We start from the raw sequence: 12,848 nt of genomic DNA, 5'->3' as shown, positions 1-12,848 counted from the left end.
TTATAAAGAAAAAGAAAAAAAGGCATTTTACAAAAAAATATATTTGTAATGAATACATACTTGCTGACAACACCTGGCCATAGTGCAGTATGATCTGTGATAAGTTCTAGGCTATATTGATCATCTCGCAGAACATTATGTATACGAGCAAGTAATGATATTGAAACAGTTAATGCAGTTAAGTCTCTCAAGCTGAGAAATACTTTGGTCAATATGGGCAATGTTAATGCAGATGTTGATGAGGATGATGCTGCTGGTGCATTTCCAGCACCACTGGACATTCGTTTGATTCCACTACCACTTGAATTCAAAAATGTTGGTAACACTGTTATAACAGATAAGACAAACTGAAATTTAACATAAAATAAACATAAAATAAAAATACAAAACATTTTCATTACTTTTCTATATAGTCTCACAGAAGTTCTATGTATTTTCCCCACAGTATAGAAAACTTGTGGATCCCTTCTTTACAAAAGAAAGAGAAATTTACAAGAGAAAATTGCACACAAACTCTTCTATTTTGATGTCACTCTGGAAATGATATATTCCCAATGCGTTCTTTAATGGCCCAAACAAAATGAAATTGCAGAGGATAAATCTGAACTATATGGGGATTTTAAAATTTTACAGAAATTTCATCCAGTTTACTCTGAGTGCTTGCTAATGTCTAACCCACTGGGTTGATGTAGTGGTTAAACTCATCATCATAAATAAGATGATTTCGAAGTAGAGAGTTCTAATGTCCAAATCCTAGTAAAGGCAGTTACTTTTATACAGATTTGTATACAAGATCGTGAACACCGATGTTCTTTGGTGGTTGGGTTTCAATTAACCACACATCTCAGGAATGATTGATCTGAGAATATACAAGACTACACTTTATTTGCATTCATATATATCATCCTCTGAACCCCTTATGGTGGTTCCAGAGGCTAAACCGAAAAAGAGAATGTTAATGGCTGTGCAAGGTTGTATAAGGCTTAGTGCTGTCATGAAGGAGAATTATATCTATGATTGGTCGACAGTGCCTTTTGTTCCTGCAAGCGGCTTTCACTTTGTTCAAGAGCTGGCAGCAGTATGCAGCATGCAGAGTCAGATATTTGTAGAGAAAACTGATGAGCAAAAGCCCTTTTCAGTCCCAAAAGAAAGTTCTGAGTATTTCTCCACCTGAAATATGTATTTTTGCCATTGTAGGGCAAGACTCTCCTATATCACTCCACACTCGTCGATTTCAACTTAGGAGTCTAGTGATGGACATATGTCTCAACAAATATGGCTTTTCAATGGGAAAATAATTTCCCTCTTGTTGAAATTGATTCAATTAGCCTTGGAAAATTTTCAATCACGCCAATTTTTGATTTTGGGTTAAAAGTCTTGGAACAAGATTTCAGATGTTTTTGGAAGGTTTGGCATTCTCATTCATGAGAAACTTTACACTAATACATAGTGCAACTGAAGATGAAACCTGTTGCTCTGACATGATGCTACTGACCAAACAGACATGAATGCAGAGATGGCAAGAGCACCCATCCCCTCCTCACATTTCTACAAAATCAATATCATTCTGCGCCAGCCTACTCATGTTTGTAAATGAGCTATGAAGACAAAACTCTAGTTTATTTTTGACTGACCCTTCTATAAAATAAAACACTCATCTCTGAGCGGTTAGTATTCACCAGGCTCACTAAAGAAAATTACAGAATTACAGAAGAGTTTCCTATTGCCTTCACTTATCCAAATGTAATGTTGCATACTGTTACGCCAAATTCTAAGTCTCAAACACCTTTGCTACTGAAAAAAATTAATAAATAATTAAATAATCTTAAGTATTGAATTTAATTATTAAAGAAAATAATTTAAATTATTTAAAAATAAATTATAACACCTTTTTTTAAAAAAATAATGCTCTGTTATCCCTAAAATAAACCTTCCACTATTGCACAGTGAAAACTGTGGGTGGAAAAGGTATGGATCTGCCCTCTAAACGTTGCATGTAGTCATGTTTCATCAGTTCTGCTAATTTGAAAAGTTATTTTGTTGGGTATGAGTATCTCCATATCAGCAATAAAAATATTAAAATTCAAATAACTATACAATAAAAATAATAAGTAAATTATACAGTATACATATGCATTATGCATATATAATCATGAACACAGCAAATGTAGGATCATAATATATAAAAAAAATAACATTTATTGCTTGAGTATGGAATAAAGGAGACAGGCACCTGCCTGTGTTATTACCTAGTAACAAATAATTATGTATTAATACTTTGTATAAAACTCAAGTCAATTTTGCGTTCGAATAGAAACAGTTTGCAGCCAGAGGACACCTCAAACAACTCACTTTAAACAAAATATTCACAAACTGAATACAAAATTGAACATAATAATACTTTACCAAGATCCCAAGCATCACGAGTAACTTTTTTGTTTCCCTTAAATTTAATTATATCCTGGCAGGCAAATCCAATAGCAGTAACTAATTCACATGCAGGTAACCTTTTATCAAGCAAAGGACCAGAAGATACTGAGTCCCAGTCAGCTAAATTAAGAAGTGTTACAGCAGCTTGTTCAGTTATTTCAATACGCGGTACAACAGGCCCATCAACAGTTTGTAAAACCATTATACATTTCATCCCAAGTTGTTGGCAATCTATAACAGAAATGAAATGTAATCATTATCCTGTCATGCACAGATGAATAAGCGCTCTATAGTAAACAACTAAATTATTCTAAAATCCTTAAAAGTATATACTTAATAAAAAAAAAAACAAAAAAAAAAAAACAGTACAATGAAAAACTAAACTAAATGAATAAAATAGCCTTTGAATGAGAAAATCTAAACAACTAATATTTAAGAACATTAGGGTGTTTATAATGAATCAGAAAAACTGAATTAATTTTTAACCCACTCTTATTGGGCCAAGAATCAAATAAAAGATCACAAAGTGATTTTTCTGCTTCAAACCTACATATTGCGCAAGATCAAACACAATTATCTATTTTACCTAATTGTGGACCAGAATGAATTTAATAACTTTTGGAACTAATCAATGATTTAATAAAAACTTGCATTATTTCACACAATAAGTGTGAAATAATGTAAAAAAACAGATTTTTCAACTGTTCCTTTAGATCTTTTTCTAATATTTTCAATGTTGAATGCAATAAGGCAGTGATTCCCAAATTGTGTGCCACAGCACCCCAGGGAGCCACAGTCTCTTCACAGGGTCACTGTGAAATATTGTAAAAGCTTTATAATTAATTGAACCAAGACATTTATAATTATTAATTTAATGTTAATAAAGTAAAAAAATAATGAAGATATACATGAGTTTTATTTATTTTTATTTCTTACTTACGAGTTAGTCATACTTTTACTTAGGGTAGCACGCCATGGAAAAATTTTAATTGAAAAAGTGCGTGAGACTCAGAAAAGTATGGGAACCAGTGCCATAAGGCATAATAAAAATAAGTTGCAATCTATTTTTAATGTTTGAATTTTACAGAATTTTGATTTTTGATATCTTATAATAAAAAAGTATTAATTTATATACAAAAAATATTGTCACATTTAAAAAAAAAATAAGATGATCGATTTTTAAACAAAATGTTACAAAAACATTTATAATGTTTTTGCCCATGATGTTTGCCAATGAAAATGATGTAGAGCTATCATTTCTTAATGATAACCAGAACAAATATAAATATATAATTCTTAATCACACAGCTTGCTAATTCAAGAAGACTATTTACAATAAAAGTTGATGGCAGTATTAGTAAAATAAATGCCAATCACTGAAGATAGCTGCAAAACAACTAGTTTTAATGCAAGTTTTTAAAATACTGTATTTATCATATTTGGTCCAGTTTGTCATTAATGATTTGATAGTTTTATATAATCTATTTATTTAGTAGATAAATAAAAACTGGAACAAAATCAATAATGGTAACAATCAAGAGCATGAATGAAAACAGATTACCAATAAAAACTATTGTAAGAATGATTACAATATACGCTCTAATCAAAATAGGATGCACATTATACTTAAAAAAAAAACATTAACACTTAAAATGCAGATAAACAAATGTAACAATCAAAAAATAAGTAAATCAATAAATACCTAATGTACGTATTGGCCAGTTTGAATGAAACTGATTAATATCTAATAATAAAATTTCCCAATCAACCAGCTGACGTAACTTGAACGATATATTGTTAGGAGCTGAACTACTCTTAAGCTCTAGCTGTATGATATCAAACAATCTTCTAGCCATGTCAAAATTCTGAAACAAAAACTTATGTAAACAGGGAATTTAACAGCACATTAATAAGTTTGATTATTTATTTAGATGAAATATTTTGTTGTTACATACCAACACAATGACAAAATAACAATAAAGAAATTTATGAACAATAAAATAATTTTTTTTCACTAAAACAAAGATTCAGTAAAATCAACTGAAATTCTTCAGAAAATTACTTAAAACAGCTGTATCTATTTTCAGGCTTTGTTAAGTTGGAACAGATAGTGCAAAGCAACAAATGAATGAATGTACCTCTTTCTGTAATACAAAAATGAATTATAAACAACTTATCAGGCACACATACAGGGAATTTACTTTAAAAAAAAAAAAATAATAATACTGTAGAATCTGGCTAATTCAAACTAATTGGGACTGAATTGAGCCCTCTCAAATTGCTTAATTTTCAGATAAACAGAAATTACTGCAGTAATGCAGTAGCAAGCAAAAATAGCACAAATTATTCAATTCTGATGAAATGAGTTCACTAATGTGTGCATACACACAGCACAAGGTCAGGAACAGAGTGGTGAGTCGCTTGCATTCGTCATATTGTACCATACATCATATTATCACAAAATTTGACAGTTTTATGAACTTTTTTATATCGTATTTTTTTTTTTTAAATTATTTTTGCCTTGTTTTCCTCACAATATAAAACAAATTAGAAATACAATATTGTATATAATATGCACTTTTTATAACACAATACAGAAGCTCCATTGTATAAAGATTATAGAATTGTATAAAGATTATAGACTAGAGTCCATTGTATAAAATTATACATACATACAATACATCGAATGATTTGAAGAAGAGTTTGTACTGAAATGAAACAATGTTGCCTTTTTTCTAAGAAACAACAGTTTGGCTCTCAACTGATATTTTTCAATGTAGTTGTCACTGATATCACTACTTAGTTGTCCGATATTATTGTGTCAGTTTGGACATACCATAATGTCAAATACATTTGTATATGTTAGTAGCACTTAGTTTCAGCATCAAAATTAATCTTTATACGAGTACTGTATGTATTGTATTTGTAACATTTAGTGGTAGTACAATGGCTAGCAAACGGAATAATATTACATGTTCATTTAAAAATAAGCTATCATCATTTAGATAAAGATGAGAGTGCAACAAAATTGTCTGTAGAGTTTGGTGTAGGAAAAGGCATAATTAATGATTGGAAGAAAAACCATACAAAAATTGAACAATTCTGTACATTTTCTTCATAAAAAACTCTTGAAGGCTGCCATACATCAAGACCATCACAGTCTGAAAAGGTTGATGAAGCCCTCTTTCTGTGGTTTACACAGGAGAGAGAAAAAGGCATGCCCTTAAATGGACTCTTATTCAACAGAAGGCTATTTGGAACGGAACGGAACGCAAGAATGGCAGGAGTTTCAATATTTCTCCCTACAGATCGCAGAGCCTGGACAATGTCCCTTGTTGCTGTATCTTTCTATTATTGGGCGGATTTCATCGGTTATTTAGTGGCGGTTATAAATTTTAAGTTTTATTTATGGATGGATTTGGTAACCCTAGTTATTTGGAGGGAGAAATGTGTCCTGTTCTCCAGAGGGAGTCGCATATGCTGACTAAATGAAATTGTGGACTCTTCGTGAGATGTTGTGGGGGTGTTGTCTAGCTTTTTATAGTTTTAACAAAATTTAATTGTGAAAACAGTCACTTTCGCAGCTGGAATTTTTACGTGGTTTCCATTTATAGGTTATGCAATATAGAGGCTCCTAAGCCTGTTTTGTCATTTTTGACTCTCGTACCACCTCTTCACAGTGGTTTGTTTAATACGGCATGAGGCTGTTTTCTTATACCCTGTAGAGTACAGTCCTCTCAGCAAGACTATTTATCTCAATAAACTGATAAATGGTGATGATTCATTTACAGCAAGAATCGGATTGTTAGACAGGTGGAAGAAATGTCATGGGATTTGCCAGTTAACTATCACAGAGAAGCAGCTGTCAGTAAATCATACTGTGGCACAGGAATACCAGAGAGTTTGCCGATTTATTATTATGGAAAAAATATTCTTCCCAACAAGTCTACAAGGCTGATGAAACTGGCTTGAACTTCAAGGCATGCCAACAAAAAGTCAGGCAACTAAGGAAGAAGCCTGTGCTCCGGGCTTTAAAATGAGCAAGGAGTGTGTTACATTGATGGCTTGTAGTAATGCTGTAAGAAAATACAAGCTACCTTTAATGATGATTGGAAATTCTTCAAAGCCTTGAGTATTCAAAAATATCAATACAAAGGCTCTTCCAGTGTATTATAAGAACCCAAACGGCTTGAATGAATGGAAATCTTTTTAAGGAATGGTTTAAAATCAATTAGTTCCTAAAGTAAAATGTTTTAACAAAGAAAATGATTTACCAGCAACAGCAATTCTGTTAATAGACAATGCTCCATCTCACCTCGACGAAGGTGTACCAACTTGTGATGAAATCAAGGCAGTCTTTCTACCTCCTAACATTACACCTTTATTACAACCTATGAATCAGGGTGTCTTGCAAACTTTAAAGCTTGCATTTCTTACAAAAAATAATACGAGTTCCGATTCTTTACTTCAGAATATAAAATAAGTAAACGTTAAGGATGTTGCTTATTGGGCAGCCGAATCATGGGATGCTGTTTCTGAGCAGTGCTTAAGGAAATCTTTGAAAAAAATGTGGCCGATCCTCAGCTTTATAGAAAGTTAAAATCATCACATCTACATGTGCTTGTACATGTTCCCAGTTATGAAGAAATACTTGACATAAACAAGTGGATGGCAGCAGATAGTGGAGATTGTGAAAATCTTTCAAATGAGAAGATTGTGGCAACTGTTACTCAGCAAGACTTCGAGCAGCATGATGATGAGGCAGGTAGTGATACAGACCAGCTTGTGGCACATGCGGAAGCGGCAGTTGTCCTAGACCTTGCTCTTAGCTATGTCGAATAACATGCCAAAGCTACATCTCACCCTGTGAGATGATTTTTGTTCATGAGGTGGTGGCACAACATTGCATCTTCCAGCAGATTTACTTCATTACACCAAAAGAAACTGATTGAATTCATGAAATAATTCATGTTATACAGTATCAACAAATTGTATACAACATAATACTTTTCACATTTAAAATTTTTTAATGCTGTACTGCATTGTATATATTTGTAATGTCTATTTTTGTAGAACTTGTTCTATTAACATATCATTTTGTATAAGCAATAAAAAAAACTGTTTTTTTGTGAAGTAAATTGACTCTTAAAAATATAAATTTACAGTTAGCTAAAAATTAAAAAAATATTTTCACACTAACGTTGTTTGAATAAGCTGAATTTTCAGATTAGCGGAATGCACTGTAATAATTTTAAAAAAATTAATTTTTTCTAAAATTTAAAAGAAATTTAAAGTATGCTAGATGCTTCTACTAAAGTAGGAAAATTAAAAACTTATAAACAATATATAGATAGTCTGGAACATTAAAAAGAGGTCTGTTAATTTTCAAAAATCAAAGATATATGTTAAAGATTCTTGTGGAAGAATTTATCAATTGAGAAACCTATTAAATTGGTATCAACTTTTAACAATTTTTTCTTCATCATCACTAATAATTTGAGTTCCAACCTGATCTAGATTTAACCAAAAGATTCATAAAAATTGCATTTAAAATCCTTACTGAAGCTGAAATTCTGAAATTTAAGAGAAGTTAAAGTAAATGTATCATCTCATATATTTACGCTACCAAATGTGTTTACTTCGAGATAATATACCCCAGTACATTAATGTATATTTAATGGAGTGTAAAATGGACATAATTTATACTGCTCAATTTAAATAAATTAATCAATACAAAGCTTTGCTCTTATTCTATTATGGTTATTTCATACAATTTTAACTTGTATTGTTATATTTTGGAACAGTGTTTGAGAGTGTATTATTTTTTATACGCTCAGAAAAAGTGTTAAAGAAATGAACATAAAAATGTAAAATTACACCCAACATAAAACTTCCTCTTGAAAAAGTTTTTATTATTATGCTGTTATCCATATCTATTTATTACTTGCACATTGAATTAAGACTAGATACAAGCTTGGTAAAATTTAAACAAGAGTTGCATAAATATCTAGTTAGTGAAATTACTATTTTATGTATAGGAATTTTTTGTCAATGATTAATTCTTCCAGTTGTATATGAATATATTCATTCTATTTTTTTTTTTTTTGAGGATTTTGAGGTCATGGTAAACCAATTTAGTAAACTCTGGTTCGTCTTTTCTTTTTTATTTTTTTTCTTGATTGCTTCCCAATACTTCTTCATTCTGTCAGATCTTGCATTTTTGAGTTCTTCTGAACAAACCCTTGTTGTTGTTTTCTTTTCTTTAATTTTAAATCTGACGTCTGCTTCTTTAATATTTTTATATTGTCAGTTTTATTTTGTAAATCCTCTATTGTGATTTCTAGTTCTTGCATACCTTGTTTATTTTGGTTATCCGGGTTGGTGTTTTGGACATTTTCCAGTATTTCTCAACCAGTTTCCTGACAAGCCTGTTCGGTTCTGATCTTATTACGTGTCCAAAGAAGGAGATTCTTTTCTATTTAAAGTAGTCTAGAGCTGATTCTACGTCTTTATGTACCTCTTGGGTTTGGTATGAGTCTCCATTCTCCCCCATCAGTAAGTCGTCTTTTATTTATGCATGTTCTTAGAATTCTTCTTTCTATTCTTTGCATCTCTGCTGAGTAGGAAATGTTGGATTTTAGTTTGATGAGTGTTTTGCTTTCACATGATATTTTTTTTGATATTATAGGTCTGATTACAGTTTTGTAATGTCTGTTTGGTATCTATTGAGATGCACCTTTTGTTATATGTTGTTTTGGTGGTGTTTTGTGCATAATTGAGCTTTTATGTTCTTTCTTTCCAGTTTATCTTTTCTTATGTCATGTGTGATATTTTCTCCTAAATATTTAAACTATTCATCTAGCTTGACTTTGTGTCCATTTATGATTAGATGGTTCAATACCAGAGGATTTATGGCCATTATTCTAGTCTTTTCATATGATATTCTTAGGCCTATTTTTCCTGCTAGTTCTTCCAATGAAGTTATTAGATTCTAGCTTTTGTGATGTTATTGGCTAGAAATACTAGGTCATCTACAAATCCTAGACAGTTTACTATGGTTTACACGTTTCCTTGCTTCAATTGTTACGTGTGGTAAATCTTTTTTGTACCACTCTCTCATTACATATTCTAGGCACAGTTGAAGAGCAGTAGGGATAGTTCATCTCCTTGTCTTAAACCTGTTTTGATTAGGAATGGTTCTGATATTTCTCCTTTGAATTTTATTTTGGAGTATGTGTCAGTTAACGTTTGTTCTATCATTTTTACTAATTTCGAGTGTAATCCTACCTTTCTTAATATTTTCTGCATTGATTGTCTATGAATACTGTTCTAAGCTTTTTGGAAATCTATGAACGACATTACTAGTTGTCTTTGTTTCATTTTGTGTACATTCATTATTAATTTGAGAGTGATTATTTGCTCAGGACAGCTTCTCCACGGTCTAAATCCCCCTTGATATTCTCCCAATTCATTTTCATTTTATTTATTTTATTATTGTTGAGAGTATTTTATATGTGCAATCTAATAGTGAAATTCCTCTGTAGTTTTCATGGTTAATTTTGGCCCTTTCTTGTGTAGTGGTTATATGAGTGCAGCAGTCCAGTGTTTGGGTAATTTTTCTTCTTTCCAGATTTTTTGGAGATTTTCTAAAAGTAACTGTCTCCTTGGAGGAGTACTTCCAGAGTTCTATCATTATCTGGTCTTCCCTGCTTACTTTGTGATTTTTCGTTTCTTTTAATACTTGGTTTAGTTCTTTTAGTGCAAGTGGGTTTATTTGATTTGATATGTGTGTTTGTCAATTTGGAAGAGTTCTGTGGGTTCTTCACAATTTCATAGTTTTTTGAACAATTTAGTTAATATTTCTGTATTTCATTTATTATTGTGTGAGGATTTACCATCTTCATCTTTTAGGATTAGAATTGGTGGTTCATATTTTTGTATTTTGTTTTAAACATTCTATAGTATTTTCTTGTATTATCTTTATCCCTTTCAGTTTCAATTTGTTTTAGTAGGTCTTTTTGGAGTATCTTATTATTTTGTGGGTTTCTTTTCTTTAGTTAGATGCACTCCTCTGATTGGTCGCATTGGTGTTTGACCCAACTTTGGTGCCTTTTCTCTACTGCGATGTCACAATCTTTATTCCGCTATCGATGCTTCGCTCTTGGTTGGATTGGAGCAGTGTGTTTTGCTGAATCTTTTGTTGCGAGTTTATTTAATTCTTTTTTGTTAATATTTTTGGTTGCTTCTTGATAGTTTTGGTTATTTATTAGATTATCTGTATTGTATTTCTTTTTGTTCTTAGTGGTTTTTGGTATTTTCTTTTGCGGGGAGAAAATCATTTTTATTTTGACCACATAGTGATCTGATCCTGTCTTCATCTTATAGTACTCTGATGTTCTGTATCTGTTTATGGAAGTTCTTGTCCATGCATACATGGTCTAGTTGCCATTCTCCTTTTTTCCAGTCAGGGTGTTTCCAGGTTTTTTGTATGAAGTATGTAGATTTAGATATCATTCTGTGATTTCTGCAATATTCTATTAATTTCATTCCATTTTTGTTTGTACATTTAAGTGCTGTGTGTTCTCCTACCACATTTCTGTATTTCTTTTCTCCACCTATTTGGGCATTGAAATCTCCTATTGTATCTTGATGTGTTTGTTGTTGATGTTGGTAGTTGTTTGGTCTAGCAGTTCCCAAAATTTGTTCACTTCTTGTCTTAATTCTACTTTGTTGTTAGTAAATGAATGTCCATTTATTATTATTGTGTATATTTTGTTAATGTTTTTATTGAGAGTGGGGCTATTCTGGGGGATATTGCTTTGAAGTCAATAACATAGTTTAGGATTTTGGTGCTTATTATGAATCCGGTCCCAAAGGTAGAGCAGTTTTTTATGACTTTCTTACCAGGAAATCCATTATATATTCTGAATCCTTGTGATTCAAATGGTTCTGCAGAAGTGTTTCTCATTTCATGTAGTCCTGCTATTAATATTTTGTGTTTTGTTGATGTATCTATAAGCGTTTTGAGTTTTCCAACTTTTAGAAAGAATTAACATTGTGGGTTGCTAGGTAATTTATTTGTCGTGGTTTCAATTTTTTGGATTTGTTCAGATGCACTGACTCATCCGTATCTCTTAAGTGACTGCATGCCAAATCCGAGTACAATATTTTTAAGTCTTTGCTTGACGGCGTATTTTTCCTTCAAAGACTTTCCACATTTGACTGTCGTGGGTTGTCAACCTTGAGATTGCTCCCACTAGTTTATTTATTTATTTATTCTATTTTATATATAAACACAACAGATCCAGTTTTTCATATCTTTACTTTAATTCAATATTTTATTATTCTGTGTTATTCTTCTTAGTACAATAAATCTTATTTATAACTATATTCCACAGAACAGAGAAAAGATATTGTTATAAAACGGTTTCCTGTAATTCAGGTTGGATTGTATTTTGAAATATATGTATTACTAGGAATTACTAGTTCCAAGTACGGAGATGATCAAGTGAACAACCAAGCAATGGTGTGAATAAAAGTTAAGTTAGTTTACACATTATGGCTTAATAGTTCACTCTAAAATTTTACCATCAACAAAGTTAAATTATTTCTTCTTTGAATTCATTTTAATTACTTTTTACCCTAATGTGTATATTGCAATCTGCTCAACTAGTGAAAATAAGTAACCTACCCATGGCCCAGTTTGATGAAGGTGATATGTAAATGAGGTGTAGTCTTGTACAGAATCAGGTAGACCATTTGTGAGATGTGAGGTTAACTGAACCCCACTCACCAAAATACACTTGTATTCGTCTAATATTCAAGTCTGTATAAAAATTACTAAGTTTTACTAAGATTTGAACTGCAGAACATTCACCTTCTAAAATCAGCTGTTATACAACTGACTTGCAACGAGTTAACCACTAGACAAGCTAGTTACCAGTAACTTTTTTTTGTTAAGAAACTGTGTGTATCCTCCTTGCTGTCCTTGGAGCACTGATATTATTTTGAGATCACCATATGTAATCCACTTATGACTATTGTATTTAATTTTATCAAGAACGAATTCCAAATTATCATAACTCTCTTTAAAATTGGCAGATTGTCTGATGGGTATTAACGGATACGCATTCCTGTTGTGAAGAAGGTTTCCTTTGAGGCTTCTTTTGGATGAATCTGTGAGTCAAAAGTCCATGTAAATCAGTGCAGAAGACTAATTTCCCTTTCTTCCAAAAAAGATGGAAGAAAATCCTTTTCTCTGTACCTGAACCAGGAAAATGAGGTGCCAGCTGCTAGCAGGGTTTTCTCTTTAAGCCTCAAACCAAGTAATTCTGAATTTTCTTTGGTCTGATGTAAGTCTCAAAACAAATCGTTTAGTTCAGGCTGTGAATAAAGCACTGATGCACAACTATCTCCAG

At 31.7% G+C, this 12,848-nt stretch overlaps 1 protein-coding gene across 1 annotated transcript in view; it reads right to left on the bottom strand.

Moving 5' to 3' along the window:
* IntS8 (integrator complex subunit 8) overlaps positions 1-12,848 on the bottom strand; it is an 82,116-nt gene that overhangs the window by 13,789 nt on the left and 55,479 nt on the right. Inside the window, exons 10-12 of the mRNA XM_075374983.1 lie at positions 4,133-4,295; positions 2,407-2,661; positions 61-325 (exon numbers count right to left, since the gene is read on the bottom strand). Of these exons, the coding sequence (XP_075231098.1) occupies positions 61-325; positions 2,407-2,661; positions 4,133-4,295 (683 nt within the window). The remainder of the gene's footprint in view (positions 1-60; positions 326-2,406; positions 2,662-4,132; positions 4,296-12,848) is intronic.

Source organism: Lycorma delicatula, chromosome 1 (assembly GCF_047948215.1).
Source record: "Lycorma delicatula isolate Av1 chromosome 1, ASM4794821v1, whole genome shotgun sequence".
Classification (NCBI taxonomy): domain Eukaryota; kingdom Metazoa; phylum Arthropoda; class Insecta; order Hemiptera; family Fulgoridae; genus Lycorma; species Lycorma delicatula.
The sequence above is the reverse complement of the archived record's forward strand: the minus strand, read 5'-3'. Positions and strand labels throughout refer to the sequence as shown.